The sequence below is a fragment of the Lissotriton helveticus genome, chromosome 9 (genome assembly GCF_964261635.1).
Source record: "Lissotriton helveticus chromosome 9, aLisHel1.1, whole genome shotgun sequence".
NCBI classification, from domain to species: domain Eukaryota; kingdom Metazoa; phylum Chordata; class Amphibia; order Caudata; family Salamandridae; genus Lissotriton; species Lissotriton helveticus.
In genome coordinates, this window is record NC_136070.1 from 134,654,186 (window position 1) to 134,680,065 (window position 25,880).

The 25,880-nt window shown below is 44.0% G+C and overlaps 1 protein-coding gene across 2 annotated transcripts in view; it reads left to right on the top strand.

Moving 5' to 3' along the window:
- Positions 1–25,880, top strand: part of TMEM87A (transmembrane protein 87A) — a 213,071-nt gene that overhangs the window by 59,821 nt on the left and 127,370 nt on the right. For both annotated transcript variants that reach the window (XM_078659633.1, XM_078659634.1), the window contains exons 4-7: positions 2,784–2,900; positions 16,012–16,065; positions 16,151–16,213; positions 18,725–18,872. In XM_078659633.1, coding sequence (XP_078515759.1) covers positions 2,784–2,900; positions 16,012–16,065; positions 16,151–16,213; positions 18,725–18,872 — 382 coding nt within the window. The remainder of the gene's footprint in view (positions 1–2,783; positions 2,901–16,011; positions 16,066–16,150; positions 16,214–18,724; positions 18,873–25,880) is intronic.

Genomic DNA, 25,880 nt, shown 5'->3' on the forward strand with positions numbered 1-25,880 from the left:
GCAAACTTACAACTTTCCGTGCACATTTATGCCACAACCATCTGTGAATAGTGGGAGGGAGTGAGGATAGTAAGAGCAGTGCACTTGCAAAGGACTCAATGGACAGTTCAAGCAGCCCATATAAAATTCTATTTGAAATGCTCCTAGGGTGGGCTCAGGAAGTTGCATGATGAACTTGTGTTTGACAAGTTCAGTCTTAGAATACATGTGGATTGCTTGTTCATTAAGTGCGTATTATTTACTAGCAAATCCTTGTAATTGGATTTTCATTTCTTATTCCTTGCAATGACATTGAACCTTCTACTATCACTTATGCACTCGTTTATCCACCCTCAGACTTATACCCACCCACTCTCTATTCAAATTTATCCACCCATGCATTCCTGTGTTTATCCTCTTGTCCGCAGACATACATCATACCCGCCACACAAATCTACCCACACCTATGCTTTTATCAACTCATTCTCATACGTCCATTATCCACCGAAGCAAGTTAGCTCCCTCATCCATTAAACTATAATGTGCAACCCACCTAGACCTGTGTCCATACATCTGTACAAAATCACCTTCCAACTATCATTGCACGCGTTCACTTATGTCTAATCATCTATTCGTCTTTGTGCACACCTACACATCAGTCCGACTATGCACCTTGCCCAAATTTCTTGTGTCTGTACGTGCCCATATAAGTTTGTCTGAATGCATTTGTGTTTTTTGTGTGTGTTTGTGGTCTGCATGTAAGAGTTCCCTTATGTGTTATTTCTTTCTGCTTCCAAATTGATCACAACAACCTATATCCATATTCACAAAGAACACCTGCATCCTAAACGAGCCAGATCTCTCTGCCTTGCCATTGCTTGTTTCGTTCTTGTGGTCTTCCACCTGCACTTGTCTTTGTACATAACTCAGTATATGGAGTGCATTGCTATCCCAGGGCACAGCTTCAGGATAAAACTCTTGTTCCTCACTCTACACTTTAAACCATTTTACTGTGATAACTTATCCTGTTACTGCTTTTTGGTACCAGCTTACCCACAGAGGCCCAGCAGTGGCATTTGTTACACTCCATTTCCAGTCTGTAGTGGAGAGGACCCGGTTGGGTTTTCTCTTTTGACAGATGCAGTTGACTACTTTGAGACCCCCATCATATTCACCGCCTGCTACCTCTGCTAGTTGGTTTTCCATGAGTCACTGCCTGTACCATTCCTCCAGTACTGTACACACTCGACCTTACCAATTCCATCACCTTTTTGTCAGAACAATTACAGGAAAAGGCTGCAGAGAAACAAAACACGTCAGTAGGTATTGAGGTTACTGATCACACTTCAGCATTTCATACTGGATCTCCACTAGTCACCATAGTCCAGAAACATCTCTTTTCCGTACACCGCATATTGCCCAACCTCACAACAATAGCAACTGTCTGCAACCTTTACAATCATGTGATTATGGGCAGGCATTTCTCTGTTCAGCATCCGTTCGAGACCAGTGGGGTGGAGGTCATCAATACAGCTAAAAGCCCTATATAGTCAGTCAACTTGGGGTCCACTTGATGCTCTCTAATGCTGTTAGGATTCAAGAACCTTAACCATCAGCTGCTATCCTCCTATACTCTAACAATTTACTCATTTGTTCCCTGGATTAGAATCACAGAAAGGAGCTGCAAATACACACATTTGTATTCCTTCGGATGCCTGGTCACACCGTCCTCACAGGACCTCTCTCTTTCATTTTGTGTTCCAACCCCACACTGGGAAAGTTTAAAATCAGTCTGAAAGCTCTTTGGTGTTGGTGCTAGCTGTCACATTTCCGTCATCTTCACTTTGCCAAAGTAGTCCATATTGTCAATGCAGTTCAAAACAGAGTAGTGTTAACTCTGAAAATAGTAGCCATTATTAGACTGGTAGGTAGACGTACATCATCTGCTAAAGGTGTTGGGTCCTGTTTACAGACTTATGATGGCCTTGTACCTTGATTTAATAGTGTTACTTATAGTTGTGGAAGTTATGCTGTGTATATACACATTCTAGAACTGTTGTAAGCTGGAGACATAACTTACATGTGCCTACATCATGTACCCTTCCTTTTTCTTTGAGGGTGTCTCCAGGGATGGGGCAGAGGAGTGATTAGAAAGTTTGGGAAGGAGCACAGTTCACAGCAGTATACATAAGTGGTGGTGGAGTAAGAAGATATTTCTGAACTTAGTTTAGTAATATGTGACATTTCCTATATCTAGTGTGTTTAGTTAGTGCTTCACGTGCAAAGATAGGGTTGGGAAAACAAACTTAATTAAACCCACATGACACTCGTATGTTACATTTGTTTGGGAAGAAAAGTTTAGCAAATATTTCAACCAGGATTCACTTCAAAACAGACGTGCCTTAACTTATATGAGACATACTAGAACAGGTATTCTGCCTTTTATTAAGCTCTAAGCAGAGCCACCAGTCTTTGAGTAGAAGTGTGCTCCGGGTATGAAATGGGGGCCTTATTTTCTAATAAAAGACTTTTTATTTGTGCCATGATTCCTATTTTCAAACGTCGTGCACATAGCAAGCTTTCTGACCAACATTTTTTAAATTGAAACTGAAGAAAATTATAAAGCCAATTTTAGCAATGTATTGTCTTCACTGATGATTTGTTTTGGTTAATGCAATCTGTGGTGTATCTGTCCTGAATGCTATCTATTACTGTCATTAAGCAGGTTACCTAGTACATGATAGTTATAGTTGGGTATTTACTATACCAGAGTGTTAAAAAATCTCACTCTATTTTTCTAACAGGAAGAAAAATGTCTTCACTATTTCGAGTCCACGTCTGAAAAACAACCAGGCAGGTCTGGGTCATACGCCATGGCTTCGCTCTTCTTCCCTGATTGTACGGACCTCTTGAAACCACAGGTATTTGCAGTGGTTGCCAAGTGGTTTAGCATTTACAGTGGCAGAATAGAAATAACGGCTATGAAGTGCTTGAACCATTCAAATAGGACTACAGATGCTTATTGAACTGGACTGCCTCTTCTAAGGGTCAATATTGATTAATCTTGGCCCTTCTGTAGAAGAGATATTCTAGTTCAAAGTGCCAAACCATGTGCCCACTGAACCGGAATTCAAGTAACTCTTAACAGGTTTTAGCCTTGCTGAACATCATTGGTCCTTTGGTGTATCCTATGGCACACTGACCCACATCTGAGTATTTTCTTCTCACTTGGGTAATTCGCTGAAGCCCTAATTACAGGTTGGCCAGATGGGGATTGGGTATATACTGCATCCGGTAAATGTTATTACCACGGCCAAGGTTAACTCCTAGTACATGTGTTTTGCTTTTAAAGGGATGTATAACATGCAGAATCATTATTTTAAGCACCATATACAGATTCCCCCCACTAACCTCCCTTAAGGCCTGTCCTTACATTTCAGTAGGTTTGACTTTGCAAAATCTGTGAAGGAAGACAGAGGGTGTATTAATTATTAGGCAGCTTGGAATGCCAATCCCTGTGCAAATGGGATTGGAATTTAGCCCCCTCTTGCACTTGGGGCCTTAGCACACAAGTGATAGATGGAAATGGTTGGTGGATCAGAGCCTGTAATGGCAAAGGCACACAACATTATGGAATGTCTACAGAGGTTGAGATCAACTCATGTATTTTCCACCATAATATTTTAGTAATATGTTGGCAGCCACTTGTGCCAGACACAGAGACATGTTTGTTGTTCTTGCACAAATACAAAATTGCACACAAATGCACTCTATAAATCGAATAAAATACGGTGGCCTATGTCCACAAAAAGTGTCCAATTTTGACATTGTAAAAACACTGGCCTGCTTCCAATGTGGCTCATGGCAGAGGAAAATAATGTGTTACCAGGGTACTAGCATGCATGACAGTGTCCTGGAGTTCATACAAGTGGCGACGAGTGTAACTGGAAGTTGTTTTGGTGGCCACACATGATACCAGCGTGCTGCCTCTGGTGGCGTTGGTTCCGGTCCAACGTGGAGAGTGTGCAGAAAAGGGAGCTGGTGTGAACAGGATTCACGAGCTGTGATTCAAGGGGCCATGACTGTGAGGACTCATTGCTGTAAAAGCGGAATAAATGTGGGAGTCGTCCGAGAAGTCCATGCGAGAGTCGGCGCGAGAGGTTTGTGTGCGAGCTCTGCGTGCTTGACTGGTAGCTCAACAACCAGTCGTCACATGCGCAACTGTGGCCGGCTCGTGACTGGAGCATCATCGTGCTGGTTGCTCTGACAACGCTCCATACAGCCTTCTGGGAAGCGTCTTTACACACATTACGTAACGTCAACACCATCTTAGTCTCCTCAAGCCGTCATATACGCTCTGTTCCAGCTTGTTCCGGCCACATCGAAAAAGGAGTCTGCAATGCACATTTCGGTGATGCGCACACCTGTGAGCGGTAACTTTACCGTCTAAATTTCATTAATGCTGCTTGCATTTCGGTGAGGCGCACACCATAGTGTTTGGCCATACTGAGTTTTGAGTGCAGTGCTGGCGCATATGTGGTTGGCTGAGACAAGTGCTTTGTTGAGGTAATCGCCCTCAATATTACTGCGTGTGTATTTGAGTGATGAGCACACCACAGCAGGTTACTATTTGGTGGCAGTCACCTGTATGTTGTAATGTTATTACCAAGATAGTATTATTGCACTAGTTTTTTGTGGGGCGGGGGGTTGAGAAGAACACTATCTGCCCAAGGTGCTGGTTGAAACAGATTTATTCACTTCTTATTAGTTATAGCACATTCAAGGTGTTTTTTGGTGTTTTTTTCTTTTCTCTTCATTCAAAGGTTAGGTGTTGCTTCTTAGCCAACATTTTAAGCAAACCTATTTATCTACTTAAAATGGCTTCTCAAAGCTGCAGACTTCTGGTACGATTTCTTCCTCGTCCTGGTGAGCCTTTATTGAAAGGACCTGAGTGGGAGAATTATTTCCTGAATTATGCATCTGCTATGGAGGAGAAAAGTAAAGAGGAGTTCACACCTTCAATGGAAAAGAAAGTTTAGGGCCAGAAGGGTTATGAGTATATAACCAGATGGAGAAAAAGTCAAGGCAAACAGAGAATGCAAATGTTTTTTTGGAAGCGTTGGATATTTAGATATTCATTACCATCCGACTGTTTGCGTAGCCATTGACACATACTCTTATTTCCAAAGGAAGTAAATGAAAACAGAATCTGTGGAAGATTATGTGGTGGCATTAAAGAAACTAGCTGTAACTTGCAAATGTGGTGCTTTTCATGACAATCTTATAAGAGATCAACTTGAGATGCGTTCTAACAATGCAGGGATACAAGAAAAATAGTGAGAGTGTGGAGAGTCTCCTCTGAATGAAATTGTGGCGATAGTAAAAAAGGTAGAAATGTCTAAGAGATGTGCTATAGCATCTCTAAAGAACAATAGTGAGGGGGAAATGATTGGTAATGTGTCCAGTTCCAAGGTAGAAGGGAGGAAGAGTGATAAAAGCACTTAAAAGGGTTCAGATTGGAAGGGTATAAGTCAAAACATCTGATGTGGAAGACAATCGCCCAATTGTCTTAGATGTGGTAATAAGGGTCATATGGGCAGAGATAAGTGTTGTCCAGCTATGAAGTCCAAAAGTGTTTTTTGTGGGATTATAGGCCACTTTGCGAATGTTTGTAGAAAGAAGTTGAACAAACGGAACAAGAAATATGTGAAGTGCGTGGATGACGAGGAGGGTAGTGAATCATTGAGCGAGGAAGGGGTTTTGTGTATCTATGATATGTGGAGCGCTGAGAAAGTGGTACAGGATGCATGTCCCAAATCGAAGAAGAAACCAATGTGTGATATAACTATAGGGGGAGTTCAGATGCAAATTGTTCCTGATTCTGGGTCTCCTTACACTATAATACAGTGATCTGTGTGAGAGGATAAATTTGAGAAAGTGCAGTTATGTTCACAGGTGAGGAGATTACCATGGTTGGGTTTGTGGAGGAGGAATTTTGATTCAAAGACGAGCATGCCAGAGGGAAATTGTATGTGGCAGAAAAAGGGCCATCAGTTTTGGGATGGGTTGATCAGTGGGCATTAGGGATTATCCTTGATCCCAACAGAGGGAGACAATTCATGTTACTCAGTGAACATGATGAAAGTATTGTGAAGGAAGTCGTGGAGCAATTTCCAAGTGTCTTTTTAGGTAAGGTGGGGAAGATGTGCAGATTTGTACAAAAATAGTTCTGAAAGAATGTGCAGTACCAGTGTGTCATAACGCTAGAAACATTCCTATTAGCATGTATGAGTGATGGCAGAGTTGGATGCATTGGAGAGCAAAGGCATAATTGAACCAGTTGAAAGTGCAGAATGGTTGGCTCCTTTGGTCGTCGCATGCAAATCAGACGGTCGTTTGCATCTATGGATTGATCTCAGAGATTTAAACAAAAGTATTCTGGTGGATAAATTCCCATTGCCCAGGATTGATGAGCTGCTTGCAAAATCTTTAGGAGTAAAATGGTTCTCCACTATTGATTTAAACTCGGCCTATCACCAGATTCAGTTGCATCCCTCCAGTAGGAAATTTGATTGCTACAGGTTTGTACGCATGCCTTTTGGTCTTGCATCAGCTGCCGCTGTATTTCAACACTTAATGTATAAGATGTTTAGAGGCATGAAGGGGGTCACGTATTTCCAAGATAATATCCAGGTGATGGGTCGAGACAAATCCAAACATGATGAGAGCTTATAAGCTGTCCTAAGAAGATTAGCAGAGAAGGGGTTGACAGCAGAATTGAAGAAATGCAAATTTGCTATGAAGGCTGTCACCTATTTGGGCCATGAGGTTGGAGGTGGCGTCATCTCTCCCAAGAAAGGTTTGATTGATGCAATCAGCAATGCTTCGGCTCACAATTCCAAGGATGAAGTTAGATCTTTCTTAGGATTAGCTGAATTCTATTCTACATTTGTACAGAATTTTGCTATGAAAACGCATGGACTGAGGCAATTATTGAAATTAAAACAGTAATTTTTGTGGAATGACAATCTGCAAAAAGATTTTGAAAGGATAGAACAAGATTTGTGTACTGCTATCTCTTTACAAGGTTGTGACACTACAACACATTGAATTATAACCACTGATGCCAGCGGGAAGGGATATGAGGCAGTTCTAAGGCAAGTGACTAACTCCGGTGAGGATGCCATAGTAGCATTTGTTTCTCGATCTCTACCTCCGGCGGAAGAGAAATTTTGTGTTATAGAAAAGGAAATGTTAGCCACGGTTTGGGCCATGGAGAAATTCAGGCAATATGTTTGGGTGTCCCAATTCACCCTGCGCTCTGACCACAAACCCTTGGTGAAAGTATTGACTTTTAAAGGAATAGTTAAAGCTACTCAAAGAATTGCAAAGATAACTTTAAAATTGCTTGTATTTATGAATGAAGTGGAGTATCTACCAGGGAAAAGGAATCAAGTAGCTGATTACTTAAGTAGATCTCCTTTACTGTGTAGTGATGTAATTGAGGAGGATTGGGAAGATTTTAGAGCGGCTTTAATCAGAGAGAAAAACAATGCAATTCTGAAGGAGGAATGGGATCTCGAATACAGCGAAGACTCCATGCTTTGCAATGTGTCGAAATGTATTGTTAAAGGATGGCCTGGTAAGAGTGAGTTACAAGAGGAGTTGAGAGCAGTATTGGAAATCAAGGATGAGTTGTCTGTCAATGACAACTATTTTTTCAGGGGTGAGAGATTGGTGGTTTCAACGAGTTTAAGGGTAAGGGTGCTAGAGATAAATCATGAGGGACATCTGGGTATTTTCAAATTGAAAAAGAGTGTCAAATCACTATATTGGTGGGCAGATATGGATGCTGATATTGAGAGGTTCGTAAAACAGTGTACAATGTGTACCAATTCAGACAAAGCACAACATATGTTAAGACCAACTTTAAGATGCAGACAGACTCCTGAGCGTCCCTGGGAGGAATTAAGCATAGATTTGTTGGGTCCCATTTTGGATGACAAGGGAGAACACAAACATGTTATAGTTGCTGTCGACAACTATTCTAAATGGCCCGAGGTGGAAGTAACTGACAGTTGTGGCAGCTAGTGCGTGGTAAATTTCCTTGAGAATTTGTTTTTGCAGGAAGGTACTGCTCAGTCCATCCTCAGTGATAATAGTCCCCAATTTGTTTCAGACAGATTTGAAGGATTCCTAAGCAGGAAGGGTATAAGTGGGAAGAAAACACCTGTTAATCATCCAGCTGGTAATGGCATTGTAGAATGCTCTAACAGAGTTACCATGGGTAGCATTAGTGCTTCCATAAATGCTGGTAAGGATTGGGAAAAGGCACTCCATAGCACTATTTGGGCATATAGAATAACACCCACTGGTACAGGTTACAGCCCATTTAGGATTCTGAGAGTTGGGGAACCATTCACTAAGGACAATTGTTAGACTTGGCCTCTTTGACGTGGTTTCCCCAGACTTTTTGCCTCTACCTCCTGTATTTTTTATGCTGTGCTGGATTTCTTTTTTGCTGGCTTAGATGCTTTGGGCACTTTGCCACTGCTGATCAGTGTCAAAGTGCAAGTGCTCCCTGTGTAAATTGTTGTTACAAAAGAGAACAAAGTAATTTGCTGTATAAAAAGAGGGGCTCAGACCCCACAACTTTAGACTACTTTTGGAATCAAGAGGAACCTTTGCCAAGGGGAAGAGCTGGAGAAACTGAGAAGTCCTGCCCCTTCGCTGTGTGTCTGGGTTTGGCCTGCAGTAGCTCTTTCTGCCAAGGAAAGTAGAAGGACTGTGCTGTGTCCTCTGCTTGAAGAAGATCTTCAAGGGCTTGAGTAGAGCGTGCCCCCAGTTTTGAAGTGTCAGGGATACAAAGACTTCACCCCAGCTCCCCTGAACTTCCTTGCTGGAAGTTCTGACCGGCCAGGAGGCACCTGTGACTGTTTTGGGCCCCTGGAGGTTGTGTCTGCTGTTGTGAGCTCAAGAAGCAACGCAACTACAAGAAAATCAACGCATCGCTCTTCTTGCGTCAGTTTTTCTGACGCAGCACTGTGGTGCGAAAAGATTCTCCACGCATCGCCGCCCCGCTGCCAAAACCGACGCAGCGCCTGTCGCCGCTGCTAGAAGCGATGCATCAAGGGGTCACGACTTAAGAAACAAAGGCAGTGCCGCTCGACGCCCCCGCATCGATCGCCAATGCATACCGGATTTCGACGCGTCGTACCGGTGCTGCAAGTTATCCCAACGCATCACCCGCAGACCAGAATCGTCTTGGAATCGACACATCACTTCCCCCTACAGACCGGACACGACACATCAATTCTCCTGCGTGCAGCAAAACTGTTGCATCGCCTCCACATGGTCTCAGGAACGGATGCATCTCTTTGTGTTTTCAATGCTTTTCATCTCTGCAGCTATTGGCCATCGGAATTTTGTTGCAACTACAGGTTGTTTTCTATGGACACAGTTGCTTAAAAGCTTTTTAAAGTCATTTTCCTAATACTTGTATGTTGGATTTTTGCCATTTTGGTCTTGTTGAGTTTAGATAAAGATACTTTATTTTTCTAAACTAATGTGGTGTCCTTTTGTGGTGCTTTTACTGTGTTACCGTGTGTGCTGGTACAAATACTTTACACATTGCCTTTGGGATAAGCCCGTCTGCTCGTGTCAAGCTACCAAGGGGGTGAGCAGGGGTTATCTAAAGTGTGTATCCCCCTTACCCTGACTTGAAGCAAGGGTCCCTATTTGGACAAAGGTACCTACCTCTGCCTACTAGAGATCCCCAATTCTAACAACAATATTGTGTGGAACATAATGAGGGTTTGTGGGAAATGGTCCCCTGCTGTGGTGAGATCCAATTTGAGGAAATTGCAAGAAGTCTATCAATCGTATTTTGATAAGTAACATGGATACGAAGGATGTATATTTAAATCCAGGACATTAGGTGAGAGTAAAGTTGGGGTTCAAAACAATAAAGAAGAAAGCATCAAGTACTAAATCCCAGGAAAAATAAACCAGTGGACACCATGAAAAAAAAAAACATTTGCAATGCAATAGGTGTCGCAGTGGAAAAGGTAAAGCTATTGCTGTTGCAAATGATGTTTCTATCCCGACCTGGCTCCGGTGAAGCTGGAGAAGAAAGATGATGGCAGGAAGCAGTAAAGCGTTATGGCGATCTGCGTACAACTAAAGAAAAGCGCACGCTCGCCATATTTAAAGTTGTTCAAGATGAAGCGACATTATTAAAGTTACAGCGCTGCATGGCACGCTGTTGGAAACAAAAATGTTGCAGGGATGTGCTGTACAGCTGGTAGGCACAGATAGTTGCCCAGAATCAATGCTACTTTCAGCTGTAAGTTATTGTGAAGTGTGAACAGTTTTGAAAGAGATGGCGGAAAAGCAAATAAACTGGTTTACAACGTTGTGCTTTTATCCCGGACATGGCTTCTTTGACACTGGAGAACAAAGATGGCGGCAGGAAGCAGTAATGCTTTGTTTGTGATGACTTAATTTCCATTTCAGTTTTTTTTTAAGGCGAGCTGTGCACAACTAAAGAAAGGTGCGCGGCTGCCATAGTTAAAGTTGTTCAAGATGAAGCGCCATTATTAAAGTTAAGGTGCAGCATGGCGCACTGTTGGGGGAAAAAAAGTTGTAAAAGTGTACGTAGGCGAGCCACTGAGCGCAAAAGAAAGGCGCACAACCGCCTTATTAAATTTGAAGCACTGTAAACAAAAATATAATATTTAAAGTGTGATGTCGCAGCGGGTGCTTTTAAATAAAAACAAGCAGAACAAGCATTAGCGAAGCAGAAAGATCCTGCCTGTGCAAGATCTATTGCCTTTGTCAATGTTATTTCAGCCATGTTGTACAGCAGCGGGGATGCTGGCTGAAAGCTGTTTTTAATTTCAGCCAAGCTGCACTGCATTTGCGCTGCTGTAGAACATGGTTTAAATACATAAATGCTAAAAAAAAACACAAACACTTAAAGGACACTCACCCAAAAACCACAATGCAGGGACAGCGTAGTGCGGGCAGGAGGAGAGGGGTGCGGAATGTTAAAAAACAACAATGTACGGACAGTAGAGTGCGGGTGGGGGAGAGGGGGGCGGAATGGCTCGGACAGCGGAGTACGGGTGGGAGCTCTGGAATGGCACAGACATCGAATAAACTGTTGAACTGTATGTATTTGCAAGTACCTCGAGTTGTGTAAGCACATGCTTGTAACGCTGCAAGCTAGGGTTATAGAATAACAAGCTCTCGGCATTGCGTGGCAAGGGAGGCGGGGGAGCAGGGGAGCGGCGTTCCTTTGAAATTGTAAGAGTGGGAGGGAACGAGCATATGGGGTGTGAGCGATAACAAAAGTAAGAGAGGGAGCAGGAAGTGATGCGTGGCGGGGGAGCAGGGGAGCGACGTTGCTTTGAAGTTGGAAGGGTGGGAGGGAACGAGCATACGGGGTGTGAGTGAGAAGTGAGGCCGAGTGCGCTGGCGAAGCTTCACGCTTGAATGCCTCACATGCATTGGGCAGAATCCGCACTCCAAAACCTCTTGGTAGGATTTGCTGGTGGCCCTCTATATGTCTTGCCAGCAATGCGCAAGCGCATTGGCAGGTCGAGACCTAAAAAGGGTCAAAGCAAGTTTTCCGTACCAATTCAAGTAATTGAAGCATATTCTAAGTCAGCAAAATTGAGTGACAAAATGTGTTGCATCACAGTTGGATGGCAAAGTGCAATAGGATTCTGGGTTAGGAAAATGCCAAAAGAATTGATGCATCAATATCTATGGAATGGGTGTGGGAAGAAGTGACAAATACTAATACAGGAAATGCTGTTGTACCTGTTTCTGCTTTGAAGGAAGGTGCAGCCAGTGAGTGTTTGTTACAATCGGCTGACCAGTCTGGTGGTGTGACAATTACATGCAAGGACACACCAGTGGCCTTACCCAAGAGATTTACAAGTTTTCTCATGTAATTCTTTTTAGGTCTCGTGACCTACAATGCACGCAAGCGCATTGAGGGAGCGAGAATTCAAGTAGCCAAAATCCTCGTCAAACCAAGGGCTTTCTGCTGCGGTTTTCTTGAAGTTCACGTGAACCACGTGACCAAACAAGCACGCGCATCAGCCTCCCTCTCTCCAATCGGCCGTACTTTCAGTTTCCCGGCCGCTCATCTTCGCAGCACATCAAAGGGCTTCGCCCAGCGTGCGCTCTGCGGCTTCTCGGCTTCTCCTCCCCTAATTATTCTTGGATGGCCGGCCGGCCGTACTTTCAGCTCCAGCACCTCCCAGGCCGTGTTCCTTCCCTTGCTACCCCATCCTCACTCATCCCTCGCACCCCCTCCTCCTTCAGGCCCCCACCATTTGCTTTTGCTTGTTTTTATTTATACAGGCGTGCGTTCCCCCACCACTCGTGTTGTTCTCTCCCTTGTTATAGGTATTTTATTTTAGTGCTGATTTAACCATCTTTTTGCTTTAACTCTAAACTTTGTGCAACTCTGAATGTACATGTGTTCATCTTGCTGCAAAATGTACATTTCAGTGAGTAATTGCGAGGAAACGAAAAAGTTTAATACTGCTCGGTCGGATCCCGCCTTTGGTATTCAGAACAGTCCTAGCATATCACCGGCATGTGAGGCAGGCTTGGCGCCAGGCGATTAAACTGAGCATCGGATAATGAGGTGCCCTTTGCAGCCATTCTGCTGCTATCAAGCACCCATCCTGCCCTTCTTTGTCGCCATTTCCGCGATGACAAAGGCCGGTGTGGGCTGTGCCTGTCCAGAACATTCTTGTGTTGCACCCCTTGCCGTTAAAAATTTAAACCGGGTTCGCATTACAAAGCCAAATAACTCGCCTCCCAACTTTTAAAGGTCAAGAATAAAAACTAGCTTTCAGCCTACCTTCAGGGCCAATGTTAACTTCGAGATAATAAGAAGGCAAATAGTATTTTAAACGCATATGCTAAACAAATGCATATTTTTGTCGGCCTCTCTGCATTAACAGGTACGTGTTGGTGATTTTCACTTTGTCTCCGTGCGTGCGTTCCCCCACCACTCGTGTTGTTCTCTCCCTTGTTATAGGTATTTTATTTTAGTGCTGATTTAACCATCTTTTTGCTTTAACTCTAAACTTTGTGCAACTCTGAATGTTCATGTGTAAAAAAGTATTGGCATTGTAAATGACAAAACTATTAGTTTCGCGATTTTCAAAACCAACACATAAATATAACATGTGTCATTTACAAAACCAATAGCTCCAACTTTCCTACTGCGAGACCTATTGGCAACGCCAGTGCTTGTTTATTAAGGATAAGGATTGGGTGCAATTATTGACATTTGAGAATGTGAATCTATGTTAGGCCTTGTATTCAACTTGGACATCCTTTAATTGTTCTAACCAGCTCATCTGGTTACCTTTTGAAAACACTTTTTGTTGGTATTCTAGCTTATTTTGTTAGTATTTGTAAAAACCTTTTCGTTAGCATTTCTAGGTGTTGTATCTTTATGTAAAGTTATACCATGGAAGTTGCACCTCCTGTAGGACTGATGATTTAGGTGCAATGGTTCTTTGCATTTAAAATAAATAAAGTTTGGGTTTCACTTGTGTAAAGAAGGGAGATGTGGTATCTTGGTTACTGGTTCCTCGGTAACAGGATACCACAGGTTCTGTACAGATTCTAGAATGATGGGGTGTGGGTGGCAGTTGAAGGCAGCTACAGAAGCCGTAGGACGTACCGGCTTGCTCCAATAAAGTGTACCTACTTCTGCATTACCGTGTCCTGGAGTTCTTACACCGGCCCCTGTTAACAAATCTCTAAGTTAGCAACAGAAGTGACCTCACAAAAGGGTTGAGGTTGCTGAGGTTTATTCTTCTCAAGGTATGTAACCTTTGTCACCTTCAGTAAAAGTCAAGATCCATTTCTGTGCATAAAAGCATTCTGATATGTACAGCGTGTCTGGGCCTTCAAAAAGGCTTGTTTGCTCTTGATATGATATGATATGATAGCCCATTTATACCGCGCAACAATCGCTCCAGGGAGCATCTTGGCGCCAATAAGAGGTCAACCTGATGTCAAAGTTGCCATTACTGCTTGAATTGATCGAGGCCGGACTCACACTAGTGCTCTGGCAACTATGTCTGGAAGGTTGTAAATCCAGGTTTTTAGTTGGTTACGGAATTCTAATTCCTTGCAGAAAAGTTGGTTAATAGTCAGTATTCTGAAGCAAATATGTTTGCTTTCCTTCATAAAGATAGCCCCTGCACATGCAAAGCTCCAAGACATGGAATATAGGCATTAAACGCATAATATTGACTAATATCATATCAATACAATCCAAGCTGCCACTCTTAAACTCACATTTACATCTTTAGTCGAATATTTTGGACATAGTTGGTAGAGATTGTAGAAGTATAGAAACTTTTACTGTATATTAATGTACAGTTTGTAGGTGTTATTGCTGTAAGCATGTTTAATACTTCAAACAATTATTTTAAATCTTCACACACCCCAGCTTAGATTATGGTCTTTGATGAGATAAAACAAAAAGAATTGTTATTTTAGAGTCTTTACCAGGGTAGATGCTGGCATATGAAGCCCAGAAATGCTCCCACTTGAGGGATTTTCGAATGTATCATTTGCTCAGAGGAAGTACAGTACAATCCCCCCTCTTTGTCATAGAGACAGGCTCTCGGCACACATGACTTGCAGCATCAACAAGGACATGCAGCCAATCTGAAGGAGAAGACCTTTCCATGGAGTAATAAAGGATATTCACAAGAACAAAGGTATATGCCATATTATTCAGCCTTTGGTGCTTCAGCACATGTGGGTCTCTTTCCACAACCACTAGTTATCAGATCTGGAGTTGAAGAAGCTGGAGAAAGCTGGTGTTATTCAGCCAGTACAGTGGCTCACATTCCGACTGTCTCAGATCAGAATATGCATGGCCATTAAGCTCTACACACTGCCATTAGCAGGGTGAGACATATCGATTCCCCCACCTCCAAAAGCTGAGAAAATACTGTTTAACTTTAACAGAGCACAGTAGTTCTCCAAGCCAGATCCCTATCCGATGTATTATTTACTGCGGCTGCACTCTGAACACTTAATACTACTGCTTTCTCAACCAATGTGCTGTGCAGGTAGTGTTACAGCAAATACATGAGGGACAGAATGCTGACAATGCAAACATTCTCCCCCAGTCAAAAGATCTGGGTTACATTCTTCGTTCTTTTCCCCACTACGCCACCCCAGTTTGGTAGTGTTGGCAGGGTTGAGTCATTGTGCTTGTACCGAACCATAGCTGGGCATTTATAGTGGTATTTAGGTTTTACCTTGTAACCAACCCCTTGCGTGCTGCCGTCGGCCGTTGGACGACGGGAGCACTACCTCCCTAGTGCTGCCGTCTGCCAACGGCCGATGGAGCCCCGCCCACCCTTTACAACGCCCGTAGTTAAGGCGTTAAGTGTGTTTGTGATGGAATGTCAGAGGTTTGTAAACATACATTATAGTGATATGAGCAGAGGAAACAATAATTTCTCTTGACCTACGTTTTTCAGTGAAATATATATTCTGTTCCAGGACAGTGAACATAGATGTGGCACACAAACGCATTTTATTTGGAGCAACTGTACAAATAAACATGCATTCAAACATTTATTAATACAGTGCAAAGATCAAATTAAAGTTTAATATCAAAGCACATTTGGTAAAAATAACTTTTGATAAAATAAGCACACCTGAAAAAATGCCATGGGATAAACCATAACCCATATATGGAAACACAAAGAATAGAATATGCTATTTATTAACATTGTTGAGGAAAAGAGAAGAGCATCATGACTCATTTGAGTCTTTGCCTCTCCTCAATCATGCCCGCCATCCCACAATATCCAGAAAAGTAATAATTAGTACAGCGCACTATGCGTCTCTGTATAAACATTATGGATATAGGGTAAAAACTTTGTATCTTGGTTCAATTTGACAACTGATGCTGTCTAGGAGGTTTTCTAATTTACCTTTGTCTCCCTATCTCTCTCTTTATTTAAGGAGTACTACAAGGAGTTTGTCCACCCGGCAGCCCTTACTTCGGAGAAACAGCAGGTAATCATGAGTTAGTGCAGCCACCTACCTCTGCCTAATTAGCATGGACGAAACACTTACCATAACTTTGCTTTATTTTTTCAAGGGATTGAAAGATGCAGAGAATGCAACACATATTTCTGTGTTGCCAGATCAGTCAGAGAAACCGGTAAGTACTTTTAGTGTGATTTGGGAATGTGTGTTTTTCTTTGCTTGCTTCAAATGTGATTTGTGCACCTTAGAGAGGAGATCATTAAATGCACATCACCTGTATGGCAGAGTTGAGGCCATTCATGTGAAACCTAGGGTGCTAGCTCGATTGTGCCCCTGCCCTTCATGCATGGAACTGTTCACCAGCCCATCCCCTTGCCACTGTGTGCCCTCTTACCGGGGTTAAAATGTGTTGAAATGTAGGTTGTAGCAAGATAAATATTTTCAGGGCATACAAAGATGGTTCATGGACAAATGTAGTACATAAGCACAGCAAACCTGATAAAAATCAATCATGGGGTAAAAGCAATAATAAACTGGGACTTGTTGATTAACACCATGCAACTAGAAACTAAAGAACATGTTCAACCCTCATCACTGGACAGTATACTTTAAGGCATTTCCAACAAAGATACAGGAACAACAGATATGAATGATTGTTCCTATGAAATGCCTGTGTTGTATGCCTACGTTTGATATGGAGTTCTTTAACTGTTTAACCCTCAGCCAGAGTTCCCACATGAGCCAGCTAAATTCCTCCCCTTGTTACAGCTCATCCCGTCACCGGACATTGCTCAGTGGGTCTCAAAGTTTTATAGCTTAGTGTCTCACCCTCGGGTAGCTAGGACTGCCCATGACCGCCACTCTTTGGAAATACTGTTGCACTCAAACTGGCTCCCTGTCCTTGAACCATAGACATAGATTATTACTTTACAAATTCCTGGTGGTTTTTGGGCAACTGGATATTCCTGATATCTACTTATGGTTTACATTTTATGTGCTGTGCCTCTGTGGCCATTGACTGGCAGAAATGGAGAATGCTTCCACGTGACTATGTTTGTCGTGCTCCTTGTTATTAAACTTAAGAAAACAATAAATATAAAATTAACTGTTTAACACAGTTAACAAGCCAAACCCAGTTTTTGATTTTTGGCGTCAATTGCAAGATTGCTACATAGCCTACTGAACATGCTTTTTATAAATATTGTGTGCTGGCCGCAAAGATCTTAGTCAGCTCTCAATAGTGACTGAGCCTTGGTTAAGATCTTTTTGGCTATTTTAACCCTGTTCTTTATGCAGACTTCCTTTTTTATATGTTTCTTTGTTCTGGAGGAAGACTGTTGGAACAATGATGTAAATGCAAGTGACACACCGATGTGACAATTGTACTTTTATTACAAATTCCACCTTCTTAATAATACCCTCACCATCCAGTCCTGTACCTCTGATGTTGATATATACCTGGTTACGGATAGGAGCCAGACATGGGCATGGGCATGATTTTCTGTCCAGGATGCTCAAAGGTGCTGGGAGTGTCCCTCCCATGCCCTGGAGGAGTATCCTTTCAGTATGAAGTAAGGGGAACTATGGACTAGAAGTACATTAGGCTGTATTGTCAGGATCTTGAAAGGACCAGCAGAACCTCCGGCCTAACCTTCTAGACAAAAAAAACAGTGCTCTAAGCTAACATCCAGTTGTCTGAACTCTTACAAAACAGTCATCCTGCGAAACAGAGAAAATTCCCTAGTCATGTTGTACACGATTTACAGCAGTGTAAACAATAAAGGGTAATTTTTATAAAACCCACTACTGGGTCCTTGAGCACAACTTAGACTTTAGATGTAGGTGAGGAAGTGGATTTCTGTACAAGAAATTTGTTTCTTCATGGAGAAAAAAGTTAAATGGTCTAATGTTCATGATCTTTAAACTTACACGTGTCGATTTGTCACCTTACACCTACCACTTGCATTTTTTGTGACACCCAAAGAGTGAGGAACCTATTCAAACACTAGGATGTATACTGAGTGTCTTCCTTTAGTCACACACCCATACCAACCTAGCATTTAGCAATTAAGTATTGGGATGTGGGCACTCATGTGTTTGGGAGTAACATGTATTTCTATGCTTAACGGACCAAAATCTGTATGGTACGGAAAATTCAGTGTACTTTTCTCCTACTACATTCCGACAAGCTCAAATGTAATGAAGGGTGAGATATTTATCATACTCAGTGATTACTGGGTGCGTTAAATAACACTCCGACCCCTAAGAAAACAGGAGTTTGTGCAGGAGTCAGAAAACAATGACCCACTCATAATCAGGGCCATAGTGTTTTATACTCTATGGAATAAATAAAATGAGTAGTAGAGTACAGAGTAGCTTTAGACCAGAAATCATTGTTAGCCCATACCATGCGATTTTTGCTTTTGAAGCATGATATGTCACAATATGTATTGTTTATTGCAATTACACACAATTTCTTTTTTTTGGTTAAAAATAGTTCTGTTGTATAGTTTTTGAAATATCTTTGTATCTAATTTGTAGCAGGGCAAGATATGTGAGTGGAAGTAGTTCAGTGGTGAGTTCCAGAACTACAGTTTGAGGTTGGAAATGTGTGAGGTGAATTCCAGCATATCCAGCCATCTGTTCTCTGCTTCACTTGCCACATTCTGCCATCTTTGCTTTACAGACAATGAATGCTGTGATGAAGACCTGGCACGATGGTCCTTACATCTTCATAGTGAAAGTCAGTCCTGTGGCAAGCAAGACGGTGAACAGTACAGCAATGCAAGAAGCAGTAACCCCGGCCAGTCTCCTGGATAATAATGTCATTTCAAGTAAGTTAATTTTGTTCTGGTGGAGAAAATATTTGATAAGGCTACAAAATGTGTGTTTGGGCTAAATGCTTTACAGGTAAGATTTAACCATCTTTTGTGTAGAAAGAAAACATGGGTGTTATGCGGGTTGCGCACATAATTCAAAAAGTCATTGTCCATGTCCCTTTATTTTCCTATTCCCTTTAGATGTCTCTTTTCTAGTAGAGGGTTTGAGTACAGTATAACTGTAACCATGATCTTTGTCAGTGATTTGAGTGTTAATCTAAAATGCAAAGCTATCGATAGGCAGTCTTGCAGCGCTGCATATTTAATAGTAATAGAGGGTTTTGTTACATTTATTTGGAAATTATTCTTACTGTATTTTAAGACAAATGATGCATAACATTTCTTATATTCTGTATCTAGATTATAATAGATACTCTTTCCCACATATTCAGGGCCGGACTGGGAACCACAACCGGCCCTGGCAAAGTGCTCGGCCGCCCCAATACCCGGGGGGTTGAAGGCCTGCAGATATTACTTAAATTAACATTCTTTCTAGACTGCTGGGTACATTGACATGTTCAGCACTGTGATGTCACCCGGCACCAGATATCACTGTTGCTTGGCCAACTGCAAATTCTTTTGTCGAGTTTTCCACACAAATGTCTCATGGTTTAAGCTTTATTGTCAAAGGCTTATATTTGTGACTCACCTACATTCATGTTGCCTGTGGTGCGCGGGCTTTGACCATGAGGTGCGCATGGATACAATCTGTGCCTTCATGAGCCCTAAATTGCTTCAGAGAAACAGTAGATTTTATTTTCATGGCCTCACTGAAGGAGGAATCCACAGTACCAACTGGGGCGCCTTCTAGGGAAGACTTTTTCTGTCTTTGATTCCATCCCACCACCACATACTGAGGAATCTCTGTAACAGCACCACAAAAAACAGGTGCTCATTCTTTCTAGATAGGTGATGTAAATACTACAAGAAGAGGTCTAAAGTAGAGTGGTCTGCCTCTTTAGAGCCAGGTTGTATCCTAAGCCATCCTACTAACGGTTTGTGCCTCATTGGTCGTCACAAGAGCAGGCATGTGCCTTTTAAGGGAGCCTTAATGGCTCTATTTCTGGTTCACTCCTTCAGTGCCACAACTTCTTCAAGGACCTGATATTGAAATGTTACAGCCCGTGGCTATTGGGGGATGGGTGCCTTCCCCTATTTTCAGAACACAACTACCCCCTCTTCCACCTCCTTTTCCCATTCATTCATTACCATGTCGAGGTCACAATAATATTGCAAAAAATGTTGAAAGAATTGAGTTCCCCTCAGAAAGAAGGGGTAGCTACTCCAGATGTTTTATAGTTCCAAGAAAAAGGGGTAGATTTACATCCGATTCATGATCTTTGATCTCTACTTCTGGAAAAGCACATTTTTTTTATAAGGGCCTCCTGTATCCTTAGGAACTTTAGCATTAAGATTGAATGGTGCTCTTAGCTCCCCAGGATGTCTACTTCCCACAGGATCTCCAGAGGAAGTTACCAGGCATTGTTGAACTACAGTTTCCTTTTGCACAGCTGAGGAGTTTTCATTAACCGTGGGCAGTAGTTTCTAATTCTAGCCCAGCAGGTGAAGTTTACTGTTGCGGTCCTGAATGTTATCTGAGAGCTAGTGTTTCCTCTAGTTAGAAATCCAGCATATTCAGCATCTTGTTTTGAAATTCCAACCAAGCACATTGTAGAAAGCTTAGTTTGTCTAAGACTATTGCACCTCAGGGCCTTAACAATGTCCCTGTCGAAGGAGGAGCTTCGCGGGCATCCAAGATGGTCGTGTGAGCAGAGGGCTCCCGAGACCCGCACCACCCTTCGCACATATCCTTCCTACATCCTGATTTAGAAGATGGGCCTTTGAAGACGAACTCTTGCCGATCCCAACATTCTTTGAAGAATTGAGATCGGACGTTGGGATCCACTTTTATGCCGTCTCGAACTTTGCGGCCTGCCCCGAGACCAGACCGGGGCTTTGGTTACTTTGCCAGCCGGGGAGTAGTTGAACAACAACGGCCGGAGGGGTCTCTCCTCCACGGATCCCCTGCCTAACTTTTAGTTTCGCTTTCCTACTCCCAGCGAGGATTGGCTAACACGCTGCTTGGATCTACCCTTGGCCCTGTCTGGTGCCCTCACAACGTGGTGTGTCCTCCTGGTGTCTCGCCTTTTACCCCGCACTATCGGCATTTACGTTGATTTTGGCCGGTTTCACTGTTTTTGACCACATTCCGAGCGGCCATTTTCACCAGGTCGCGTGGGCCCCCACGGGGTCCTTTCTCCAATATGGCCACCAAACCCGAGACGGAGAGACGTAAGATCAAGACGCCTCATCGAGGGGGACAGACCCAGACGAACATCATGGATCATTACTCTCAGTTGAAGGGGTCCCCCAGTACTGCTGGCCGCACGCCTGATGACCCTAAGGCAGCCTCCGGTACGACACCAGGAGTGTCGCTGCAAGATGTAATGAGCGCTATCACCAGTATGGATACCGCCATGGGGCAGCAATATGAGGCTCTTGCCTCCAAGATCGACATGGTGGCCGTGGATGTTACGCTGATAAGAGCGGACCTGGCAAAGACTAATGAGAGAGTCAAGGCGTTAGATCTGAAGACTTCCAGCCTGACCACTGATGTAACGGACGTTCAGACCGAGATCGGGAATCTGCGTTCTTCCCGGGATGTGCTGGCCCGTCGTCTGGAGGATTATGAAAACAGGTCCCGTCGCAATAACGTGCGCATTATTGGGGTCCCTGAAGATCCCGAGGCCTCTGCAACCAACCTCCTGGTGGAAGATCGGGTCTCCAACTATCTTGCTCCAGCCGGACTTACTAAATTCTTTGCGGTCGAGCGTGCACATCGAATCCCTGACGGGAAGGCCCAGCCGGGTGCCCCCCCGAGACCTATCATTGCTAGACTATTCCATTTCAGGGATAGAGATGCCATCCTGCAAGGTTCTCGGGACAAGGGCCCTGTGAAATTCGAGAATGCCACCGTGAACTTTTACCCGGACTTTACCCCGTTTGTTCAGAGGCAAAGAATGGGCTTCCAGGGTGTCAAGAGACGTCTACGGGACTTGGGCCTCAAGTTCGCCATGCTGTTTCCGACCTTACTTTGTATTGAGTACGGGGAACAAACGTTTTTCTTCGATCGCCCGGACAGTGTCAGGGACTGGCTTGATTCCTTGCCAAAAAGAGACGATAGTACTATGCACCCCGGCGGCGCCGACGGTCGCTCGCCGGAGCAGGAGTAGCTTGTGGATCCCGATGTCTGAACTTTCCGACTTAACCAGCTGAGTTTGGACAATGATTCTTTAGTCCTTCCTTTGGATTGGTCTGAGGGTGGCGGGGGTGAAGGGGTCTCTTCCTCCTCTGGGGTTCTTTGTGTAGATTAGTTTCTTCTTGGGGCGACAGGCACACTGCAAGTTGGGGTGGATTTCGAGTCTAACGCAGGGGTGCAGGGTGGGGGGTGTTGTAATGGGCTTAAGTTGGGGGTGTGGGGGGGTGTTGTTGTTTTCGTTCACAAGGCATCCAAATGTTTTCTCTAACTGTCTCTTTCTTCGGGTTCCGTGTGTGGGGCGCTCTGCTTCTCCTTGGGGATGGGGGCTGGTGAGTTGAGACTACTATCATTTATTATTTATTTTATTTATATTCTTATATAGCGCCTGACTCGACCCCCGAAGGGGTATCTCCGCGCTTGTGCCTTTAGAAGAATATAGCTTATGCTGGTCCATGGTCAGAGGGATTTAATAGACTTCTGATTTAAGTTAGTTACATGTTTGTGAATAGATGGGTTTTAAGGGACTTTCGGAAGGTTAAATGATTAGTGATTTGTCCCAGCATATGAGGCAGTGAGTTCCAGAGGACAGGTCCCATATGGGCGAGGGCACGGCCTCCCTGTCTAGATCTTTTAATTCTGGGTACCTGTATTAACTGCAAATTGCTGGAACGTAAAGAACGTCCAGGAACATAGGGTAAGAAGTTTTCTTTCAGATACTTGGGACCCGTACCTGACAGACATTTGTGAATTGTAGTTAGGATTTTAAACTTAATGCGTTGCCGCACTGGGAGCCAGTGAAGTCTAGTCAGCAAAGGGCGGGAGGGAGTCCTAGGTGGAGCATTCAGGACAAGCCTCGCCGCAGTATTTTGGACTATCTGAAATTTGTTAAGATGTTCTTCATTCGCTGACAAGAGAAGACCGTTGCAATAGTCCAATCTACTGATGACTAACGCCTGGACCAGTGTCTTCCTATGGCTGTCGGGTAGGTATGGAAAGACCCTTCTCAGCAAACCAATGACACGAAAGCAGGTGCCGGCCACTTGGTCCACATGATCTTTAAATGTTAGTGCTTGATCTAATAGCACCCCCAAGTTTTTAACGGTCCGTTTAGGGCTGGGGACAGGCCCCAGTTCCAGAGGCCACCACTCAGGGGACCACAGTATCGTTGCTTCCCCAAACAACACAACTTCAGTTTTTCCTACATTGCATTGTAGGCAGTTCCTAGCCATCCATTCTGATACTGCCCTCATTCCGTCTGCAAATGATTTTTTTAGTGCAGGCGTGAAGGTCTTAAAAGGGAACAGAAGTTGTGTGTCGTCCGCATACGACACCGGGGTGAACCCAAAAGATCTTACTAAGTCAGCCAAGGGGGCCACATACACATTAAATAATGTGGGGCTTAGGCATGAGCCCTGTGGCACTCCCTTGGTGAGCTCCCTAGAGATGGATTTGTAGGGGCCCAACCTGACTTCTTGAGAGCGGCCTGAGAGAAAGCTCTCCATCCAGGACAGGGCCACACCCCCCAGTCCCACCTCCCTCAGACGACCGAGAAGCACCTCATGTGACACCGTATCGAAAGCAGCGGATAGATCCAACAGCACCAGAATCATGGACCCCCCTCCATCCAGCGTCATCCTGATGTTGTCGGTCACTGTTAGGAGGGCTGATTCGGTGCTGTGATTGGGCCTGAACCCAGATTGTGAATAGTCCAGGCCTCCCGTTGCTTCGATATGTTTGGATAGGTGGGTGTTCACGTGCTTCTCGGTCATTTTACCGATGTATGGCAGGAGGGAGATGGGCCGAAGATTCGAAAGATCTGTCCATGGGAATGCCGCTTTTTTCCTTATTGGGTTCACCACCGCTTTCTTCCATTCCATAGGGACCTGTCCTTCTCTAAGTGAGATGTTTATCACAGACTGAATAGGAGGTCCTAAAAGGGTGATCAGAGGGGCAACCATTTTAGCAGGAAGGAAGTCATTGGGGGATCCAGATTTTATGTGGCTGATAAGAAGGGAAAGGTCTGTGTCACAGATTGCCAGGAAGGATAACAGTTGGTTTTCGTTTTGTATGGATGAATTAGATGGGGGCAAGTCCTTGTTCCCAACACTACTAGAGGCCATTATTTTATCGTAAATAAGATTTATTTTGTTTTCAAAGAACACTGAAATCTCATCACAGAGGATCTGAGAGAATTCATCGGGGCTCTCACAAGCTGTAGGCTTTACGAAACTCTGTAATATTTTGAACAACTCCCTTGGGCAATTACCCGCCTCCGTGAGTTGTTGGGTGAGACTGTTCTTCCTGGCATGTTTTATATTTTTATAGTAGGTTGTCATGGAATGTTAATGGGCTGGGAGACAGGATAAAGCGAGGGGTGGTGTTGCAGTTTCTTAGGCGCCATTCACCCGATGTGGTTCTTCTACAGGAGACGCATCTTATAGGGAATACGTGTCGAGCCATGAACAGACGTGGATACCGCCTAGTTGCTCACTCCGGTTTCACCTCTGGCTCCAGGGGGGTCGGCATTCTTAGTCGGTCTTCTCTCCCCCTCGAAATTGATGAAGTTATACTTGATGATAGAGGGCGCTATGCTGCGTTCACGGGTAGATGGGAAGGGAAGACACTGTCCATACTCACGGTATATATCCCCCCGGGCCTACAGGCCGCCACGTATGCCGATTTGGGTAGGGTCCTATTGGGGCTGCCTGAGGGTCTTCTTATCATCGGAGGGGATTTTAACTCCGTTGTCTCTGGTACTGCTGATCGTTTTCCCCCCAGGGACTTGGCTAGATCCCATATGTGGTTGAGCGATTTCCTTGAGACCTTTGGGCTCGTAGATAGCTGGCGGTTGATGCACCCTACACAGCTCCAGTATACCTTGCATTCCGGGGCACATGGTAGTCTCTCTAGGTTAGACTATTTCTTAATGCCATCGGCCCAATCCTCCTCTATCAGTGAGGTTCGCCACTTTCCCAGGGGTATTTCTGATCACTCCCCCTTGTGGCTTCGGCTTGCAGTGGGTGCAGTGGTAGTGTGGGCAGAGGGGCTCCTATTAACCCCTGGTACTTTCGTGACCCGAAAACCCGTTCTGAACTTGTCAAAGCCATGGATCACTACTTCAACGATAATGTGTGGGTCTGTTTCTTCTTCTGTATCTTTGTGGGAAGCTTTTAAGACTGTCATTCGTGGACATTCTCTTTCACTGATTGCTGCTGCCAAAAAGGCTAAAAATGTGGCTCTGGTGCGCCTAGAAACTGAGATAACTGCACTAGAGAGTGACCTTGATTCAGGAGTGACGCTTTTGAAAATGCATTCTCTCAGTCTGAAACAAGCCGATTATAGGTCCGTTGTCACTGACGCGGCTGAGATGATGAATAGGGAGCAACAGGGCAGGATGTATGATGTGGGTGACAAGGCCGGTAAATTGATTGCGTGGCTGGACAAGAAAGAAAGAGTGAACCGCGTTGTCCCCGTGATTGAGAGGCTGATGGTGAGTGTGTCACTGACCCTGTTGGGATTGTTGAGTGCTTTGTAGACCACTTTCAAACGGTGTATGCCTCTGTCTGCGATAGGGACGAGGAAGACTCCTGGTTGTTGCTTCGTGACATTGCGTTGCCCTGCCTTTCCGACGATGACAGAGACCTCCTAGATGCACCCCTTACGGCGGACGAAATAGCGGGGGCCATACGTTCCCTCCGCTCAGG